At 55.5% G+C, this 21714-nt stretch overlaps 1 protein-coding gene across 6 annotated transcripts in view; it reads right to left on the bottom strand.

The window, feature by feature from the left end:
- MICAL1 (microtubule associated monooxygenase, calponin and LIM domain containing 1) overlaps positions 1-21260 on the bottom strand; it is a 47518-nt gene extending 26258 nt beyond the window's left edge. The window contains exons 1-5 of one of the 6 annotated variants that reach the window (XM_075909977.2): positions 21022-21260; positions 4642-4933; positions 2263-2470; positions 1749-1865; positions 962-1063 (exon numbers count right to left, since the gene is read on the bottom strand). In XM_075909977.2, coding sequence (XP_075766092.2) covers positions 962-1063; positions 1749-1865; positions 2263-2470; positions 4642-4908 — 694 coding nt within the window. In that variant the 5' untranslated portion in view covers positions 4909-4933; positions 21022-21260. Of the gene's footprint in view, positions 1-961; positions 1064-1748; positions 1866-2262; positions 2471-4641; positions 4934-6071; positions 6495-7917; positions 8544-10899; positions 11397-12203; positions 12624-21021 lie in introns of those variants that run through there. The other 5 variants (XM_075909981.2, XM_075909982.2, XM_075909978.2 and 2 more) reach the window with 5 other exon arrangements.
- Between the last annotated feature and the right edge of the window lie 454 nt (positions 21261-21714).

Raw genomic sequence — 21714 nt, 5'->3', positions numbered from 1 at the left:
CACAGGGAAAAGCCAGCGCGAGGAGGGGCACAGCAGAGTGGCACAGGCCATGTCCGGCTGGTGAGGGCCAGGACACCCCCCCGTCTGCTATTCAGTGGCTCCCTGGCCCACGCAGCCGACTTTCAGGGTGCTGCATCTGGAGCAAGCACCAGGATGCCATAGGGCAGGAGTAGGGTTCAAGGAGGGGCCAGACCAAACCCCAGGTCTGAACCTCCCCACCCCCACAAGGGCAAGGGCTGAGGGAGCAGAGTGCAGGCGGAGGACAGGACCACATTCAGAGCACTGTGCATTGAGGGGGAGCCCCCAAGCGCTCCTGGCCCAGCGCAGATACTGGGGGCCAGACATTAGGAGGCCAGCGCCCCCGGAAGGGCATCCGCCCTGTTCGGCTTTGTCAGGGTAGAGGCAGAACTGGAGGCAGGGCAGTTCTGGGCTGTCGGGGCCCCTGGGCCAGCCCTGGGAATGCCCCGCCACGCGACAGCACCAGCTGTACAGCCCTGCGGATGTTCACGGCAAGCCTCACGGAGCAGCGTGAGCAGCCCTGGCAACAGAAGCTGAGCTGCCGCAAGGCCTCCTCTCCCACTTCCTCCTCTCCCCGCAGCTGCATTTCAGCCCCTTCACAGTACGGGTCAGCCAGGAGCCGCCTGGTTCCTGCTCCAGACAGCAGTGCGCCCGCTGGACGGGTGGCACAATGGCCAGGCCGGCTCCCTGTGAGCCGGGTCAGCCATTCCTCACGTCTCCCTCTCCCTCTGTGGTATGGAAGACCCCTCAGGGGCCAGCACTGAGGACTGAAACAGTCACCAACCCCGGTGCGCCTGGTGGACATGCCCCCTGCCCCGAGCTCTGTAGGGACTGCCACACCCCCAGGGGAGAGGAGAAGGAACATCAAGTGACAGAGATGGAGCACGTTATGTAGCTCCCCTCCCTCAGGCTGCAAGGGGAGGAGGCAGGCCTGAGCCCTCACCTTCCGGCACAAATTTGCCTCCGGCCGCTGAGACAAGGACATCAAACTCATACTGCCCCACGGGAGAGGAGTGGGGCTGGAGCGCAGCCCTCCAGCCACCGCCTGCGGGGAAAGACAAGGGAAAAGGAGGTGTCAGAGGGGCCCGACTGACACCCCAATGTGAACGCTCCCCCACCCCTTGCCATGAACATTGATACAGCGAGAGGACAGTGTGGTCTAGTGGCTTGCGCTCATGGCTGGTGCCAGGCGTTCTGGGTTTTAATCCCAGCTCACTGCATGACTTTGAGAGAGACACTCACCCCTTAATGCCTCAATTTCCCCATCTGTAAAATGGGGATAATGGTACTGACGTGTCTCCTGGAAAGGGGAGGGTTTTGTGAAGCTGGACTTGCATTTGTGGAGGCACCGGTCTCAGTATTGAAAATAAAACAAAACCCTCATCAGCTCAGAACCACGTCACGAGAGTGTCAGTTCTCTGCAGAGACTTCAGTCTCAGTGATCAGCAGGAAGAAGGGATTAATTGCCCTAACTCCACCCCCGCTCGACCTATCAGGGGCAGATCATCCTGTACCGGAGGGAGCTGGCCAGTCCTAGGAGGGGGTGCCAGGAGCATCATGGGGCAGCTGGGACCTGGCCGTGTGACCTCAGAAGGGTTCGCCACACCTGGGGCACTTCTCTGCATCCCCAAACAGCGCCCCGGCAATGAGCTGCGCTGTCGGCACAGGACAGACTGGATTTCAGCCACCAACAGCTGCAGTGTGTCCGGACCCAAGGCTCTGCTGCCTACCCCGTCTGCTCCCCTTCGCCGCCGGGGGGACGAGCCCCTTGAACTGCACGTTGATGTGAATTTCAACCCCCAGGAGCAAGGCCACCTTCAGGAGGATCAGCTGCAGCTGGCGGATACCTGGCGAGAGAGGGACGGAGCAGCGATCAAATCTCCCCAGCCACCAGAGGCAGACAAAGCCCGGTCAAGATTGGATAGCCCACAGTCCTATGCCTTGGGGGTCACAGATCTCTCTGCTCTGACCCAAGGCAGCTCCCCTAGTTACTCACCTGCCAGCTACAGACATGGGGTCTGGCCCTCTCCCCCAGCCACAGCCATGGGGTACCTAGGGCCCTGCCCCAACACACTGCCCATAAACTGCACCGTGCCCCCAGCACAGCACAGCTCTGTCCACCCTCCACCCACACCCCCGACCCCGGCCACAGTGCGCCAGGCACTGTCCTGTCAGCCCGCCCCCGCCACGTTCTGCTCCCCCCCGGCCTGCCCCGCGCCGCCCCGCATCTCCAGCCGCACTCACTGATGTGGTCCAAGGTCCCGGTGCAGAAGCGCCCATAGAACTTCTTGGCGCCCAGCGCCCGCAGGTCGTGGATGGTGTAAGGCCAGAGGTGCAGCACGTTGTTGCGGGAGAAGGTGTCTCTCTTCTCTACCAGCACGACGCGGGCCCCCAGGAAGGCCAGCTCGATGGCCGTGCGGAGCCCGCAAGGACCCGCCCCGACGATCAGGCACTGGAAGAAGCGAGGACAGAGCTGGACGCCCAGGGCAGAGTGCAGCCACTGAGGGCCAAGGGCTCCCCCAGGAGGCACCCCGGTGCTGATCCCTTGGGCTGGGCGCGTCTGCCTCTCCAGGGGCAGAAGGGCTTGAGTAGCTGAAGGGGGAGACTAGGCCTGGCTGGGGTCTCACGGCCTGGCGGGGCTGAGAACAGGGGTGAGGCGAGTGTGCCATGGAGAGAGGGCGCCGGGGGTCTACACCGCAGCAGGCGGGTGATTGTCTGAGATGGAAGCGTCAGGAAATCATCTTACCCTCTTTGACACGGGGCCCAGGTCACCCCACTGCTGGGGGAGCATCTGCAGCCCCAGGTCGGAAAGGCCTCCAGCCCTGGTCTCCCCTCACCCCACAGAGAATCCTAGAATCCGAGAGCTGGAAGAGACCTCAGGAGTCATCAAGTCCAGCCCCCTGCCCAAGGCAGGACCAATCCCAACTAAATCAACCCGGCCAGGGCTTTGTCAAGCCGAGACAAACACCTCTAGGGATGGAGATTCCACTACCCCCTAGGCAACCCATCCCAGTGCTTCACCGCTCTCCTAGGGAAATAGTTTTTCCTAATATCCAATGTGGACCTCCCCCACCACAACTTGAGCCCATTGCTCCTTGTTCTGCCAACCGTCACTACTGAGAACAGCCTCTCTCCATCCTCTCTGGAACCCCCTTCAGGAAGTTGAAGGCTGCTCTCAAATCCCCCCTCACTCTTCTCTTCTGCAGACTAAATGAGCCCAAATCGCTCAGCCTCTCCTCATGGGTCATGTGCTCCAGCCCCCTAATCATTTCAGTCGCCCTCCGCTGGACCCTCTCCAATGTGTCCACATCCTTTCTATAGTGGGGGGCCCAGAACTGGACACAATACTCCAGATGTGGCCTCACCAAAGCCGAATAAAGGGGAATAATCACATCTCTAGATTTGCTGGCAACGCTCCTCCTAATGCACCCCAATATCCATTAGCCTTCTTGGCTACAAGGGCAGAGGGTCTGACTTGCCCCCCTTTCAGCAGGCCAGATTCACCTGTTGCAAACTCAGGCCTTGTCTGCATTGGAGATTTGCCCAGGTTCAGCGCCCAGGCCAGCCCCCGGAGAGAGCCCTGGGAAGATCAGCCCTAAAAGGCAGAGCCCTGCCAGTCCCATACCCGGACGGCTGACGTCCCAGCGTCTCTCTGCTGGGAATTCAGAGCTGAACAGTTACAGACTTAAAACAATGTTTTTGTTTCGGTCCCAGTTGTTCTCATCCAAGGACAGATAATTGGGGAGCTGATCTCTGTGCCAGGCCGAGTCAGAGTGAGTAGCAACACCCCCTCCAGTGCTGACCTCTCGCCGCCTGCACCAAGCCACTCGCTCCCCGTTCTGCGTGGGGGACACAGGCAGCAGGCTCCAGCGAGCAGCCCGGCGCCCAGGGAATCAGTGTTGGAAGTCCCCAGCAGTGCTCCTAGCCCCCTGCGTGCCCTGCGGGCAGGTGTCTCTTGCACACCCAGTACCTGCCCCGGCCTGGCTAGCAGGAGGCTTTCGGGAACAGTTCCGCCTGCAGCACTAGGGAGACAGGGCCCAAGCTGGAGATTTCGCAAACAGGCCAGCACAGGCAGAACTCTGCAGGAAGCTGCACCCCGCCTGCCAATCCAGGATCACAGGTGTATCTGTGCGGGGCGTTGCTGAACTGCCAAGACCTGTTTATTCGCAGCACCAGCATCACTAGCCACTGCGCCTCCTACCTGAGCAGCCCGGGGGGGCTCAGGTCCCCTCACCGATCTGCTCAGCCCTGCCAGGCAAGGACAAACCAGTCACCCCTGGAGAGCCCATGGCGGTCACTGAGCCCTGTGCGCACCCCACACCAGCAGTGCATGCCCCGCCAGCGCTGACCCAAACGGTCTCAGCGCAGCGAGCCACAGCTGCCTCCAGACAAACACCGCAGCTAACAGCGAGGATTCGAACCCACGACTCCCCATTCTGGGAGCACAATCCACCTCACCCCCACACCTGAGGTAAAAGAGCAGCTCCATTAGCTAGAACTAAGTAGTAGGCTGTTACAATTACACGAGTCAGCCACTAGTGGGAGGCAAATCACGCCCCATAAGCTGTGTAATATCTTCTCTCTCAACATGGGCCCCTCCCTGCATAGGCCTGTCCTTCTTACCTTGGTGTTGGCACATGCCCTTCCCTGGTCGTAGTCTTTGTGCCCAGCCTTCTTGTCCAGTTTGGCCCACAGGGCCTTGGCACTCCAGTAGTTAAGGCAGGACTTGAGCTTATGGTAGAACTGCAGCTGGCCCTTGTGCTCCAGGCCCAGGTGCTCACACAAGGCTTGGAAGCTGCTCAGCACCTCCTGGCAGTGGCTGGCCCGGAGGAAGGTTTCAAACAGGGAGTGAGCCGGGTTGCCCTGCTCCCCATCCTGAGTTTTCATCATGGGTGCTCGGGGTCAGGAAGGGAGTCTGGAAAAGAGGGAGCAAAGCACAGAGTGAGCCAGGGACCTTCCTCTTAGTCTTGTTTCGCGGATATCCGCCCCCCCAAGGCATGCCCCAGCCTTCAGACATGTTACATTTCGCAGCTTACACAAGGGGATGTAGTAGAGAAACATCAAATACCCTGCTGGGAAGTTGCAACATGAGGCTGTTTTTACTCTTAGAAGCCAGCACGATAACACACAGTAACCTGAACCAGAACAGGCCTGGTCTGTTACACCCACCTCCTTCATTTCCACACTGACTCAGCCACATCACACACTGCTACAGAGAGCCCTGGGCCTTCAAACAGGAACAGGAATGCCCACCTCTCTTCAAGAGCTAGCTTGCACTTCCAGCTCAGGCCTCAGCACAATGCAAGGCAAAGCTCTCTGTCCTCTTCTTCCTGAAGCAGTGAGTTCCACTGGTTGTTTGAGAACTGTTGCCCATGAGCTCACAGCACCAGGCTGCTCTCAGGGAAGGAGGCAAAAGCAGTCAGCCTGGACTGCCTGCCTGTCTCCCACCCCCGAAGGAAAGAAAAGTAGAAACCCTGGCAATGACAGGCAAATAAGGGAGCCTGGCACTTGTCTAACACACAGCCCTTGCCTTGCCTTGTCACCACACCAGCAGCCCACTCTGTCCTGCCCTGCGCCGCACTCTCCCCACCTGCATTGGACTTTCAGCAGGGGTTATGGGTCAGAACCCGCATCCCCAGCGGGAAGCCGGAGCCCTCTGCTTTCTGCTGCCAAGCACAGCGGGTGGGGAGAGTGCGGGGCAGGGCAGGACAGAGCGGGCTGCCAGGCCACTCCAGATCCCAAGGCTGCAATAGGTGGGGGAGGGGGCCGACCTCTGCTGCTACCCCATGCCGGGGCCCCCCCAATCATCTGGGCCATGCTGGGCCCCATCCATAGGACAGTTGAGGTGGCCACCGCAGGCCCCCCCCCCCCGTCAGTGTGGAGCCTGGGGCGGGTGCCCCAACCCGTTCTATGGCCGGGCAATGCCGCATCACACAGCACTTAGTCTGTGCTGGCATCAGCCACGCAAGCGCAGCGAGAGCGCGGGCGAAAGCGCCCCAGGCAGCGTTCAGACCTAGTGCACTGAGCCAGGCACCCCCGGCGCGTCTAAGCACCTGCATCCACGCGACGCCCTCACACGCACCAAGCTCCTGGGGAGCTGCAGAGCTCAGCCCTTCCGGCCGCTTCACTTCAACGGAGCTGGGAAGGTTCTGGCTTGAGCATGCAGCGGGCAGACCCTGAGCAACTCCAACGGGAGGTCAGGGCCAGGCAGGATGCAGCTCCAGGGGGTGGCTTGTTTCCTATGTGCACCGTGTGGGCCCGGGGAGCGTCCGCCTCTCTTCCTGTGGCAGCCGCAGGGACCAGGCTCCCCTCCTCTATCTCCAGACCGGCACCACACGAATTCCTGAGCGAGCAGAGTGTCAGCAGGGGCCAGCCACAGCCCCAGATCTCAGCAGCCTTGCAGGACTGCAAGCTGCTCTCAGGCCACGCCTCCTGCACCTCAGTGGCCTCGGATCTGGTTCCAGCGCTGCCGGGGCTGAGGATGCTGTGTACATCCTCTCTCGGGGGAGGGGGGGGGCTGAACAACAGAGAACAGAGCCCGCCCTGGAAATCTAACCCTGAGGCGTTTATGCCCCTCTCCAGCTCCCGGGCAGACCAGCTGTGGGGCAGGAGGCTGCCAGCCGGGGGAGGGGGAGGACTAGCAAAGTCAACAGCAGAGGTGTCTGGAAACTAGTGCATGTGGGTGGCTGTGGTTAGAAGCAAATGACTTTGCATAAGTTGCGCTTTTGTGCTGCTCACATCTGACAAGTACAGGCCAACTGCTCCCATCCCGCAGAACACTGGGACTGGAAGGGACCTCGAGAGTCCTTGAGTCCAGTCCCCTGCTCTCATGGCAGGACCTAGCACCATCCAGACCATCCCTGACTGATGTCTGTCCAACCTGCTCTTAAATATCTCCGGGGATGGAGATTCCACAACCTGCCCTCACCCTCACTGGAATCCGGAATCTTGCCCCCTTCTCCATCACCTCTTCAGACTTGTCCGTACTCGAGGGCCCAGCCGCCAGGTTCTCTGCATTGGTGCCACTCCCCAGAGTAGATGGCCTCTTAGCTGCATTTTGCATTGGTGCTGCTTCCTCTGGTTGGAAGCGGAGGGGAAGTGTGTGTGTGGGGAAGGAGGGGGGCTCTGCTGGCTTAAATTGCAGCTTTGCCTGACTGCATTAGTGCAGGAACCCAAACTGCATGAGTCAAAACCACTTGCTGGCTTGCAACATAACACGGTTTTATTTCTTAGACTTGGGAGCAGTGGCTCTGAAGCAGGGATAGGCATGACCCCGGCGTACTGAGAGGTCTTCCAGGGAAGACATAGATTCATCTAGATATCTCCCTAGTTTCACAGCAGACCATAGAAAAAGCACTAGCGAAGTGAGTACAAACTGAAATGTCACAGACAACAGCTTCTTTATACCGCTCTATATACAAATGGAACTACATTTCTATCCCAGTGGATTTATTTTGTAATGACATGGTCGCTATAAGAAAGTAAGTGATTTTTCAGGACTCGTGTTGCTGCGACACGGTCAGATTTTCATGTCTGATTTTGTAGGCAAGGCGTTTCTAAGTGAGGTGAAACTTGGGGATCAACCCCTGAAAGGGACACAGTAGTCTGGACAGGTTGAGAGCTTCTAATCCAGAACACACGAGAACCTAAAGCAGAGCTAAACAAAGCAGGCTACTCCGTACACAACTCGCCACACCTCACTGTAGGCTGAGTGGCTACAAACTGACTCCGGAACAGCATGCTGTTTCCCACGGCCCCCCACCCCTAGGGACTAGGACTAAGGGAACACGCCCTTCCCTCCTCCCCACTGTTACAATGCTAGCTTGCAATGGCAGCACAGTCCTCAATACACTGCGTCGGGTCGTGCCGCAAACCCCGGTCTGTTGTGTGCTCTCCTACCTTAGTCAGACACACACAGCTCGCTGACGGGCACCCTTCAGTTCCAGGATCTTTACCGCAAGCGAAACAAGAAGCACCAAGCTCCCTGCACAGTTTCCAGCCAGAGAACGACTTGCAAACGACACGGATTTGGAATGGAAGCGACAGGCGTGGGAGAGGGACCCAAAGGAAGGGACTCCTCCGAGGAGGAGGCTCAGAAGGGACTGCCCCAGCCTTTCTGCTGTCCTCCCTCCTCTCCATTGCGTTTGGGGAGGAAAAGGTCGTGTCGTGAAAAATTGTTATGATTTAAACACTTGCTTGGTGGTTATGCCTACAGCCTCCACTGCATCAGGTGCTATACAAACATATCGTAAGTGACTATCCCTAACCCAAAGAGCTAAAATGCAAGTGCATCTGGGGGGAAGCACAGCAATCGCTTAACAGTGCAATGCAACATGGCACCAAACTTTGGAGAGGGCTGGGGAAGAATTCAAGATCCAGTTAAGATATCCTTTTTCCAGAGGGGGGCGTTTTAAGGTAGGTTAGCACCCCCCAACAATAACGAACTGCTCACTAATCATTTTTTAATCCCAGGTTCTCATGCAATGGAATTAACTGTTCTTTTTTTGAGTGCTCTGGAGGAACGGCACCAACTAAATACCACGCAGCTATCCACATAGAATCATAGAATAATAGGACTGGAAGGGACCTCGAGAGGTCATCGAGTCCAGCCCCCGCCCTCAAGGCAGGGCCAAGCTCCGTCTACACCATCCCTGACAGATGTCTATCTAACCTGTTCTTAAATATCTCCAGAGAGGGAGATTCCACCACCTCCCTTGGCAATTTATTCCAATATTTGACCACCCTGAGAGTTAGGAATTTTTTCCTAATGTCCAATCTAAACCTCCCCTGCTGCACTTTAAGCCCATTACTCCTTGTCCTGTGCTCAGAAACCAAGAGGAACAAATTTTCTCCTTCCTCCTTGTGACACCCTTTTAGATATTTGAAAACTGCTATCATGTCCCCTCTTAATCTTCTTTTTTCCAAACTAAACAAGCCCAGTTCATGAAGCCTGGCTTCATAGGTCATGTTCTCTAAACCTTTAATCATTCTTGTCACTCTTCTCTGTACCCTTTCCAATTTCTCCACATCTTTCTTGAAATGTGGCGCCCAGAACTGGACACAGTACTCCAGCTGAGGCCTAACTAGTGCAGAGTAGAGCGGCAGAATGACTTCACGAGTTTTGCTTACAACACACCTGTTGATACAACCTAGAATCATATTTGCTTTTTTGCAACAGCATCACACTGTTGACTCATATTCAACTTGTGGTCCACTATGACCCCTAGATCCCTTTCCGCCATGCTCCTTCCTAGACAGTCGCTTCCCATCTTGTATGTATGGAACTGATTGTTCCTTCCTAAGTGGAGCACTTTGCATTTCTCTTTATTAAACCTCATCCTGTTTACCTCTGACCATTTCTCTAACTTGCTAAGGTCATTTTGAATTATGTCCCTATCCTCCAAAGAAGTTGCAACCCCACCCAGTTTGGTATCATCTGCAAACTTAATAAGCGTACTCTCTATCCCAATATCTACATCATCGATGAAGATATTGAACAGTACGGGTCCCAAAACAGACCCTTGAGGAACTCCACTTGTTATCCCTTTCCAGCAGGATTTAGAACCATTAACAACAACTCTCTGACTACGGTTATCCAGCCAATTATGCACCCACCTTATCGTGGCCCTATCTAAGTTATATTTGCCTAGTTTATCAATAAGAATATCATGCGAGACCGTATCAAATGCCTTACTAAAGTCTAGGTATATGACATCCACCGCTTCTCCCTTATCCACAAGGCTCGATATCCTATCCTTGCATCAGCAAAAAGCTTTGCCAGGAAATCCAGAGGTAACTGATGGCCATGCGGCACTTCTGTCTGCAGCAGTACTTGGGTTAGGCCAGGGGTGTCTAAACTTTTTTCAAAGAGGGCCAGATTTGATGAAGTGAACATGCGTGAGGGCCGACCATTTTGCCTGACATTCTTTGAACCATTAAAATTAAATGCAAATTAACTATTTTACGCAAAGTTTATTGCAAACGGCATACTTTTCATTTCGTCACATGGATGACAAATCTAAACAGGTGTTAAATCACTCTGCCTTTCATATCTGAAGGCCAGATGAAAAAAAAATCCAGGAAACTGAAATATATGTCAGGAACATTGTAAAGTACATTACATATTATTGGTAATAAAGGTTGTCTGTCAACTTTTAAGTTCAAAAAATATGAACAGGAACATAACACCAAGTATACATGTTGTGTCCAAATATATTTATAACTGATTTAGACCAACTGACATTAACTGAGATTTTACAATGTATTCATCTCAATACATATGGATTCGTTGGGGGCCTTAAAAGATAGATATTGACAAATTACCTGGGGGGCCGTATTAAACCGGAACACGGGCCGCAATTGGCCCGCGGGCCGGACTTTGGACATGCCTGGGTTAGGCAATGCGGTTGGAGTCTGACCTGCCCCGGAAGGGAGAATAATGCATTGGAGAGCTAGGAATGTTAACCCCTTCTTCCCTGGAAGGAGATCCATTTCCCCTAAACCTCCGCACTAAGCCACTCCCAAGAAAGAAACAAGTCCGTCAAGTGTGCTCCTAGCCTTACAGCCCCTACCGCACATCAGATACCAGTCCAGGACCTTCCAGCCCCTCAGAAGGGCCCACAGCAAGCCGCAGAGACAAATTTCGAAATGCCAAAGCCCTCCACAGAGTATGCAGAAACTTGCGATTCCAGGTCACATCGTTCCTTAGCGTCCGTGTAATATACACAAGGGAATGAAGGCATTTGGGGCAGATCTGTGCCCCGGCCGCCTCCTAGATCCCCGATCAATCCGTTGCTGGAATGGGAACAATCTCGACCAGTTGGTCTCAACCAGGGTACCCTGGGGGTAGGCAGAGGTCTTCCGCAGGATACATCAACTTACCTAGAGATTTGCCTAGTGTTCCCCCAGGCTACGGGAAATGCACTGGCGAAGTCAGCACACACTAGCATTTCATACAGTGACGTGGTCCTGCTGCTCTCCGTACTGTGTGGTGAAATGTACAGGCACTATTTATAGTCCACGCGATCTGTCCCACAGCGAACATGAGCACATAAGCCATGTGTCAGTACTAGCATGGCTGGGGCACTTTTGTATTTTGATGTCTGATTTGCTAAGCAAGGCCTTTTTAAGGGAGGTGAAACTTGGGGATACGCAAGAGCACAGGTGCAGGAACTAGGGATTTAGGGGGGCTGCAGCACCCCCCGACTCCCAGCTGTCACCCTTCATGCCAGGGGCTCTGCTGCCATCCCTGAGTGCCAAAGTCTGGGCTGCCACCCCAGTGCCTGGGGTCCTGGCTGCCACCCTGCACGCCAGCTGGCTCTGCTGCTGACCCCATGCACCAGAGGGTTCTGCTGCTGACCCCATGCGCCAGAGGGTTCTCCTGCCAGCCCAGGGTCTTGTCTGCCGGCCCTGTGGACTAGGGCTTTGCTCCTGGCCTCAGCTGAGGGGGGGGGACACAGGGTTGAGGGGGCTGGATTCAGTATCCTCAACCCCCTCTTTAAAAATATTCCTGTGCAAGACAAATCAGACTCCTGAAAGGGGCAGGGTGATCTGGAAAGGCTGAGAGCCAGATGCCTAGACAGCCTCAGGCTTGTTTTTCATCTGGAGGGGGGGGGGTCCCTGATTTCAGGGCCACAGAATCAGAGCTCTGCCCCAGACTGTGGCACTTAGTCCCCAGTGAGGGACGGAAACAGAGACAGGGAAATTAAGAATGTGCAGGAAGCCTGTGTCGGAGTGAGGAACTGGACTGGCTCTCTCAGGATTCCCAGCCCATGCCCCGGCCTGGCCCCTGCAGGGCGGCTTTTACGCGAGAGAACATTTCCGTAACTGGGGCTCCATCCAGTGCTCACGAGAGATCATTCTGTAACTGGGGCTCCATCCGGTGCTCGCGAGAGATCATTCTGTAACCGGGGCTCCATCCGGTGCTCAGTGCTGGACAGAGGAAGTCTTGCCCCAAGGAGCATGTCCCTAGACCCGACAGCGTCAGGCAGCGCATACTTGGGCAGTTACACTGTCTCCCCGGGGATGCTGCGTCACGAGGCTGAAGGCAAAGTGAGCAGCCAGCCCCCCTGCTTGGTAATTGCCGTGAGACACGTTTCCTGCTGTGGTTTGTTGCTGTTATGAAACAGAATTTACGGCACATGCACAAATAAAACAGTCAACTGCCCAGAGGTGGCTGGGGATACCTGAATCACTCGGGGCGACCGACAACCACATCAACCCAGGAGTGCTGGAAAAAACTTGGAACGGGGCTGCTGTGGCTGGAAACCAGGTATTTGGTGTTTGTTTTTCTTCTTCAACCCGCCTTCGTTCCAGCAGCAAATCCATCAGCCATTCAAGAGCCACACAACGGTGTTATCCCCGCTTCCCTTCAGCTTGGACAAAGCAGAGGGATTTCCTGGGGATTAAGAGCTAGCGAGTTCTCATCCCCATCTCCACTACCAGCTCCGCTCAACCCGACAGCAGTTCCTATTCACGCCTGGCTGTGAATAGAACGGAACAATGAAAAGCACAATGGGAAAAGTCAGCTGGGCAAAGGTCCCAGTTTGGGCTCTGCTGCGACCCACAAAACATCACCAAACCCTATAGACGCTTAAGCGCCTGCTTGTGGGCATGGGCACTGCTGTCTTCTTCGACACGCCTGGGGCCTGTCTCCCACCTAAGCCCCAGAACAATTCACTCCCCGGGGGAAGACAGGCGTTCGGCCAACCTGTGTTGCATGTGTGGCTTGATCTGGAAGGCAGGCTCTAAATCGGGTTGGGTCCCGTTCAAAATCCAGCCAGGGAAGGAACCAGAAGGGCCTCCCACGTCTTATCCCCGGTGGCTGGAGCACTCAGAGAGGAAGTGAGAGAGTCAGGTTCAATTTCCGATTCAGGCCCAAGCACTCTCATGATTCAACTTTAGAGAGCCCCCGCACATCCGACTGTCCCCTAGCTCATCCTGGGCAGCGGGAGACCCCTGTTCAGATCCTTGCTCTCCATCTGGCAGGCAGAGGGAACTGTCCTGGGTCTCCCTTGTCCCAGGCGAGCTCTCTAACGACAGGGCTAGAAATTAGATGGTCACGCCCCCCTGTCTGGCTATCGTGTGCGCAGTGCGGCAAGCACCTGCCTTATTCACGCTACCTAGTGCTGAGGTGCCTGTGCCGCCTGCCTGCAGGCAGGGACAGTGGCAGTGCTCCCTGGGAGCTGAGCGCTTGGGCGGCCATCCAGGAGACAGTCACATGCCATCCAACTGATCAGCAGAGCGCCCACAGCTATTGGGAGTGCACATCCCCACATGCCTCGGTGCACATAACAAAATTTATCCCGCACATGGTTGGAAAAAATTGGAGGGAACATTGGCTGGGAAGGGGGGATCCGTTCGTGGATTGTTCAGCAGAGCTAGGTACCTGGACTAGGGTCTCAGCACACATCCCTCGCGTTGGCATCTCCATTGGCCAGCTTCAATGTCCCTCCAGCATGCCGGACCTTGTGGATCCCATTCCCAGCTATCCCTGTCCATTGCACAGAGCCGCAGTACCTCGCGCCGCCTTGTAGATCCTGGGATTTTCCAGCCGCCATGACCCTGGGCATTGCAAGTGGCTCCGGGCCTCTGTCTACACTGGAACTGGCTTTACACTCATCTCCAGCTGCTGCAGTTTGGAACACGGCTTCGACTGAGAAATATGAATGAGGCCAGATCGTATTCTTCTGGATACAGCACACATCCTCCAGGCGTCCGCGTCAGGAGAAAGCATCTGAGAGTCTTAGGGCCATCGTTTCAAACGACTAAATGACACAGCCCTGGCGCCACGCTGTCCCAAGAGTTCAGCTCCCAGTCAGGCAACAAAAAAAGGGTGGTGACTTCCTGTGAAAATCTGGCCACTGCTGCAGGAGCCACTGAGTATCTGGCCCTGAATGTCTCAGGGTTGGGCTACAGCCAGGTCTCATTAACTCTGCTCAGTTACTCCAGGTTCAAACCAGCACTCCTGAGACCAAAATCTGGCGCTATTTCTAACAATTCTTCAAACTCTGGCAGGGGCAGGAAACCAATGGCCCGGGGGCCGGATGCAGCCCATGGGTTGCCTGGATCCGGTCCCTGAGCCTCGGGTTCCCCTCCTCCCAGCATTGGGGAGTCCACGCTGGCACTCAGCCCCCCCGCCGTGTGCCCACGCGACTGGAGCACACACAGTCTACTAGCCTGGGCCCCCCTAGGCTCTGATACGTGAGAGGAAGGTGGGGAGTGCCTTTCTGCTTCTCAGCCCATGTCAGCGAGGGATTTTGTTTTTTGCTTCTCACTTGTGTGCAGGGGCGGCTCGAGGCGCCCCAGGCGGAACGTACGATCGGCGCCCCCGCCTGCACGGCCGTCAATGGAGTGATGTCATCATCGGGCACCTCGGGCGCCCCGTGACGTCATCATCCGGTGCCCCGTTGAAGGCGGCGGCCGAGTCGGCTTGTAGACACAGGCCGGCCCTGCTTGTGTGCAGCCCCCAACTGATTTTTTGTACAGGCCGAAGCTGCAAGGAGCTGGAATTTTAAACAAGCGTAGTGAATGTGCTGCAAAGCCAGGATAAGCAGGCCCTCCTTAGTGACTGGGGGTTGGATCCAAGTCACCAGGCCTACAACGCCCCACCCGGAGGAAAGCAAGCTGGGCTACACAGGGGAACAGTGTCTTTCATTTGCTCCGGGTGCCACTGCCGCCTCCTTGACAGCCTGAGTCACCGTCAGACAGACCTGTGATTCAAGGCCACCCTCCTGTTTTGCTGTGGTTATGACAATAAACACGGAGAATGGACTGCTCTGGCAAGCCTCAAAGAGGGAACGACTTGGATTTCACTGCCAGCCTTGACTCATGGAAGAAGTTGTGAAAGGGTTTTCAGAGACGCTGGACGCACACAGCAGCTATTGTTGTCACCAGGCTTTGCTGCAAGCCCTGGGACTTTCAGAAGCTCAGTGTGCAGGAAGGGACAGGCGTGTGGTCCAGCGGGAAGGCCACTGTGGCCGATTCCCTGTCCCAGTCTTTATCTATGCCCATCCCTGGAATAGCACCACACACCACAGGCCGTCACCTTGGCTGGGGCTCTCTAAATCAGTGTCTCTCGGTGATTGGCCCGTGGAAAGCAGCAAGCCAGTCCCCGGCATTAAAAAGGTGGTGAAACACTGCTCTAGGCGTAATCAACACCTCTGAACACCAGGCCCCACGTCTCTGGCTTGGCTCTGAATGCAGGGAGTTGGTGGCGTGTCAGACCGGCCCAGGGAGTGATAAGTACCCGATGAGAGGCAGGAACAATAATTAGATGGTGGAAGAGCCCTGCAAACGCCATGCAGAGGATGGGGGCCCTGAGTGACCCGGACGGAAAATGGCCCTTTTGTGTAACACCGGCCAGCAAGACGTGGCTTTCCCTTCCCGGGACCATGCTCACGGGAGCGTTTTGCATTCCTCATATGCAAATGTTCTTATGAATCTGCAAGCAGTTCTGAGCAGAACCACCGTCACTCCTCCGGACTTGTACGCAGACCCCCAGTCTCAGCTGGGGGCCATCATATAACAACAAAGAGAGAATGGGTTTGTTGCAGAGGCTCGGGGAGAAAAGGGGCCTGGATCCTCGTGGCGATCAGATCCAGAGAACGCAGGGGATGCCAAACAGAGAGCGGAGCTTTGTGTTTCCCTGGAGAAGGGGTTGGGCTTTTTGGACAGCTGTTACCAACACGTGCTATAATGTTTGACATTTCCATGGTACTTCTCTTTCAGGATCCACTAGGTCTTTGCAAAGGTTAAGGAAGCTTCAAAACACACCCGTGAGGGAGGGATCATCCCCATTATATAGGTGAGGAAACTATATACATAGGTGGACAACCAATGCCACAGATCAAGTGAATGCCCAGTGGGATGAGGCTAAGAATGGCCATAATGGGTCAGACCAAAGGTCCATCTAGCCCAGTATCCTGTCTGCCAACAGTGGCCAATGCCAGGTACTCCAGGGAGAATGCACAGAACAGGCAAATGATCCTTCCCTTGCTGCCTATTCCCAACTTATGACAGAAGCTAGAGACACTTGATGGACCTATCCTCCATGAATTTATCTGTTTTGAACCCTGTTATAGTCCTGGCCTTCACAACATCCTCTGGCAAGGAGTTCCACAGGTTGACTGTGTGTTGTGTGAAGAAATATTTCCTTTTGCTTGTTTTAAACCTGATACCTATTAATTTCATTTGGTGATCCTTAGTTCTTGTGTTATGGGAACAAGTAAATAACTTTTCCTTATTGACTTTCTCCACACCAGTCATGATTTTATAGACCACTGTCATATTCCCCCTTAGTCTCCTATTTTCTAATCTGAAAAGTCCCAGTATTATTAATCTCTCCTTATATTGCAGCCATTCCAAACTCCTAATCATTTTTGGTGACCTTTTCTAAACCTTTTCCAATGCCAAGATATCATTTTTGAGATGAGATGACCACATCTGTATGCAGTATTCACGATGTGGGCATACAATGGCATACCATGGATTTAAACAGAGGCAATAAGATATTTTCTCTCATTGTCTAGTCCCTTTGTAATTATTCCTAACATGCGGGTTGCTTTTTTGGCTGCTGCTGCACATTGAGTGGATGTTTTCAGAGAACTATTCACAATGACTCCAAGATCTCTCTCGAGTGGTAACAGCTAAATTGTTCCTATTATTTTATGTGTATAGTTGGGATTACTGTTTCCAATATGTATTACTTTGCATTTATCAACATTAAAATTCATCTGCCATTTTGTTGCCCAGTCGTCTGGTTTTGATGAGAAACCATCACATTCCAGCACATCCCATTGTCCTGGCACAACCAAACCCTGAACTCGCTTGAAGTTAGGAGATGAGGAAGCTGCGTACCACATTTGGTGCTCCTAGCTCTTACCGTTGAGGGGTCCTTGAACAAACGGCCTCACAGACGGATGGATGGACACACAGACTGACAGATGCACAAACTCTTAAAAATATATAATAGATGATCATGAACAGCAACTGGGTGGGGAAGTAGAGGGCACTGGGAGCAGTGTAAGAAGTGGCTATAAAAGGGGCTGTGTAGGAGTTTCTATGTATCACAAAATTTTAGGGGAACTTAGAATGACTGGGCTTTGTGACATTCCCCCCACTTGCGCATGCATACACACACATATACACACACACACGGATTCTTCTTCCTCTTCACTATTTCCTCCTGTGGCCACTCACCAGGAAGGCTATAACCAGCTGCTTTCTTTCCTGCAACTAGCCACCGTTCACTCTCAGAATGAGACAAGTTATTTCTGGTGATGCAGCTACCTGTTACCCTCGTGAAGCAGCGACCGTTAGAGCTAGGGACCGGCTCCTTCCAAACACCCCAGTCTTCGGGGGAAGGGGCAAAGTCCAGAGCCTAACTTAGCAGCTGTCTTGATGGGCTGAACCAAAATCCTGGCTCTGGCCACCCCAAATCTTTCCATCTGGATCCAGGCACATGCTCATCTCTAATGACATCTGCCAATGTGTGCCCAGAACAATGCAAGCGTCTCCTGTCCCATCCACGGGGCTTACCCACGGGGATCACATTTCTGGGGAGAGGGAGACACTGGAGGTCAGTTTTCGTGACCCATTTCATTTGTAGCCTCCCTGCTGAGACTGCCAGCCCCAGAGGTGGTGGGCCGGGCGGCGCTGGGAATTTTGAGCTCACCTGGGTGCATGGGACTGGAGAAAGGAGGGCTGACGTTTCGGGGGGGAACTAATTTGGGGTGACACCTGGAGCTCAGGGATGTAAGCTGATCATACAATCATAGAACCATAGAGCTGGAAGAGACCTCAGAAGGTCATCAAGTCCAGCCCCCTGCTCTAGGCAGGACCAATCCCAACTAAATCAACCCGGTCAGGGCTTTGTCAAGCCAGGACTTAAAAACTTCTAGGGATGGTGACTCCACTAACCCATTCCAGTGCTTCACCGCTCTCCTAGGAAAATAGTTTTTCCTAATGTCCAACCTGGACATCTCCCACCACAACTTGAGACCATTGCTCCTTGTTCTGCCATCTGTCACTACTGAGAACAGCCTCTCTCCATCCTCTTTGGAGGAAGTTGAAGGCTGCTATCAAATCCCCCCTCACTCTTCTCTTCTGCCGAGTAAATAGACCCAACTCCCTCAGCCTCTCCCTGATGGCTGGTGGCTAGACACAGTCTCTGCAGTAACCTTGGCCCCTCCGTGTGCTCAGTACAGATCTCTGTCCTACAACGCTGCCTGCCGCAGCACTGACAGCTAATGAAACAAGCATCCTCAAGCCATGGCCCGTTTCCAACTATCCAGTCCCAAGCGGCAACAACTCACCACAGCTACGTGTACACACCCACCAGAAACTCAAGCTGCTCTGGGAAGACTGGGGAGCCCAGAGAAAGCAACAGAGAAAGCTGCCTCCCCTCCATCCCGATTCAGCAGCAGGGAAACAAGGGGCCCAGGCCCGGGGCAGGGTCCCTCGTGTGTTCCCAATGGCTGCAAGACACCCTCGTCATATGGATGTAAACACACAGCAGCCCGTCTGCCTTATAAGCCGCCTCCAGGCTGCTGGGAGCTGGAGATACCCTGTGGCTCGCAGCCCACATGAATATTTCATCCCTGCACATGCTCACGGCAGCTCTGGGGCAGAGCTGGGCTGCCACAAAACCAGTGCTCTCTCACACCCACCTCCCTTTCCCCCGCGAGCTCCCAGAGAGATGCAATGTGCAGAAAAGGCCGGTCCCGTACGCCTTGCTCCAGACTGGTCCCTCCGTCCCTCACCATCAGACCCAGGCAGGAGGGAGCCCAGCCCCCCGGCCCGGTTCTGGCTGGGAGCCATGGCAGCAGGGCCGCATTATGACTTTCGTGGGCACTTTTGCCTTCCCACCATAATAATCTCAATATTAACAATTATTTTTGATATCACTTTAAATACCTCAACAATTTTTTTTCTTCCTGTTTTAGGCAAAATGTAATAGATTTTCGGGGGCCCTAAAAGTTTCATTTTTTTCTCTGAGGTGAGAAAAAAAATTAAAACATGGTCTTCGACCCTAAACGTTCATTTTTTTTCATCTGATTTTAAAAGAAATTAAAACATTTGCTTGGGCCCCTAAAAGTACCGTGGGCCCTAGGCACTGTGCCGACTGGATAAGTCGGCCCTGCATGGCAGGCGCCTTCCCTGGGCTAGCGAGGGCTGGCGGAGCCGCCGCAGACGGAGCCACGCTTTCTCGGCGCGGGAATCGTTAACCTGGCCCTCAGCGCACGCAGTGCGGCAAGGCGCTGACTCATCCCACGCGCGTGATGGTCGGCCAGGCCCCCGGCGAGGGCAGCCAGAGGGAGCAGCTACGTGCTGGCAAGAGGGCAGCTTTATCAGGGCAAAGTCCAGCCACAGCTCCTGGGGCTGGGCAAAGTGAAAGTGAAGGTGGCAAAGGCAGCTCCTCACCTGAGCCGGAGAGAGAAGAGCCCCTGAGCTGCAGCCTTGCCCCGAATGCCCGGCCCACGCCAGTACCCTCTGCTCATTCAAGTCAATGGGAGTGAAGGGCCGTCCCAGGAACAGGCCTCCAGCATGGAACTCCAAGGGGGGAGAAATTGCCCGCCCTGCCCCACCTCCAGTGTGCTTTTGGGGGGGGGGGTAGCAACCATTCACCCCTGCGGAGGCAGGGGGCTCGTCCCCTCCTCTAGGAGAATCTCTCTTTTCCCAGAGAGCAGGAGAGAAGGGAGACAAAAGCCCCTCCAGGCGGCAGAACGGGGGAGGCAGGCGGAGAGGGGGGGGGAGACTGGTAAGAAACCCCACCCCAGGGCATGAAACAGGAGTGGGAAGGGACCTCGCCCGTGCAGGGAGAGAGGTGAAGGGTGGCGCTGTGGACCGGGCTTCCCCAAGAGGGTTTCATACCCTGAGGGCAGGGAGGATCCGCCTGACGGTGGAGGAGGGTGCACAGTGTGTGGGGTATCTTGAGCCTATTCCCCCCCCCACACACACACACCCCACATAAGAACAAAGCTGGCTCTGAGACAAGGAAGCGGGGGAAGGGAGCGCTGCCATCTGGAAGCAGGGCACCCCACAGGGTTACCCCCAAAGACAGGCAGGTAGGCTCCCCAGACAACACGGGCAGAGTTCAGGCGGATACACGGCTGCCGGACGCTTTCTGAAAGCTTCCTGGGCCTCCCCACCCACCCAGCCCCGTGCGTGAGGGGGTGCCGGCAGCACGTCTGCCCTGGCTCCCCTGCGCAAGCAGTCAGACAAACCGGCCAGCCACTCTCCAAAGTAAGGGAAACAGGCTGAGCTGGGAGTTCAAGCAGCAGCAGCAGAGAGGAGGTGGCAGGGAAGGCTCCCTCTGGTCCCATCCCAGTGTCTCGGGGGCCCTGGGCCTCCCTGCATCTCACGCCTCCCTGCCGCAGTGCACAGAACCGAGCACCCTAGGGCACAGTCACTGCCGGGACCACCAGGCTGTGTCACTGGGGGGCTGAGAGGAGTCCCCGAGCCAGCTTGCCACTTTCCCAGCGGGTCCGGACGGCATTCCCTCCAGCCACAAACGTGGGCCAGATCCCGAGGGGCACAGCACGCCCCCGGCTCCTCCAAGCGCAGTGCCAGGAGCGCCGCAGGCCTTGGCACTGCCACACGCACCCGCTAGCCTCTCGCAGCCCCCGCAAGGCGCACAGCAGGGCAGAATCAGGCCCAGGCTCAGCACAGAGATGCTGGCACTCGGGGCGCTGCCGCTCCCCGGCTGGAAGTGCTTTCCAGCGCGTACCATTTGGTCCAGCGGGTGGTTCTCACCCTCTGCACGTACCCGTGCTGTACAACCTGCCCTAGAGCCACTGCAGAGCTGTGGGGAGCTTTACAGACCCTCCTCCAACTCCTCTAGTACCGCCTGGCCTGTCGCCAGGGCCCTGCCGCTAGTTCTCACCCCACCGCCCCTGCAGCCACCCACAGGCACCGCTGCCAGGTGCTGGTCTCTCCGGCGGCAGGTGGCAACAGCAGGAATCAAAGAACCCACTGAGAGCCCCAAGCACAAGGTCGACTTACATGCAGCGGAGCCTGGAGAGCTGGAATCCCCGGGGTGCCCTGGGGGCAGCGGAGCCCTGGCACCCAGCGTCAGCCTGCAGCTTGCTTCCGGGCCCAGAGTGGCTGCCGAAGGGCAGGGCTGCGTCGCAGGAGGCTGAGTGTGCCTGCAGTCCCGATGAGCAAGCAGGAAATTGAAATTAAAACCGCGCTCCGTTTCCTCCTGGCTGTGCAGCTGCTCACGCTAACTGGAGCAGGGGGTGGGTGGGGTGTGTGCAGCTGCTCCGAGAGCCAGGCCCCAGGGAGTGGGGAGGAGCGGAGACAGCAACGCCTGCCAGGAGCATCCTTGTGGTGGAGGGGAAAAAACTGCCGCATAAACACAGCCTGTCTTGGAGGGGCTGTCACTCCCCGCCCAGAGCTGGGTGTGGGGCCCAGGCGTCCTGAGTCCTGCCCCCCCCTCGCCCAGAGCTGGGTCCATGACAAGAGCTGGCTAAAAAAGGTTATTTAAAGGTTGCCAGATTTTTTTCACAGTGTGTCAGTTTTGCCATGTTCCGAATGGAACGACGCCCCTTTTTAAAATCCAAATGAGAATTGACGCTGTTCTCGGCTTGCTGAGAACTCCGGGATCAATTTGACAACTGTTTCTCCACGGTTCAGTCACAACATGTTGCAAACAACATCACAGCCCGTCCTCCCGTACCCAGTCCCCCACCCCTC

The sequence above is a fragment of the Pelodiscus sinensis genome, chromosome 27 (genome assembly GCF_052426305.1).
Source record: "Pelodiscus sinensis isolate ZL-2025 chromosome 27, ASM5242630v1, whole genome shotgun sequence".
NCBI lineage: Eukaryota > Metazoa > Chordata > Testudines > Trionychidae > Pelodiscus > Pelodiscus sinensis.
The sequence above is the reverse complement of the archived record's forward strand: the minus strand, read 5'-3'. Positions and strand labels throughout refer to the sequence as shown.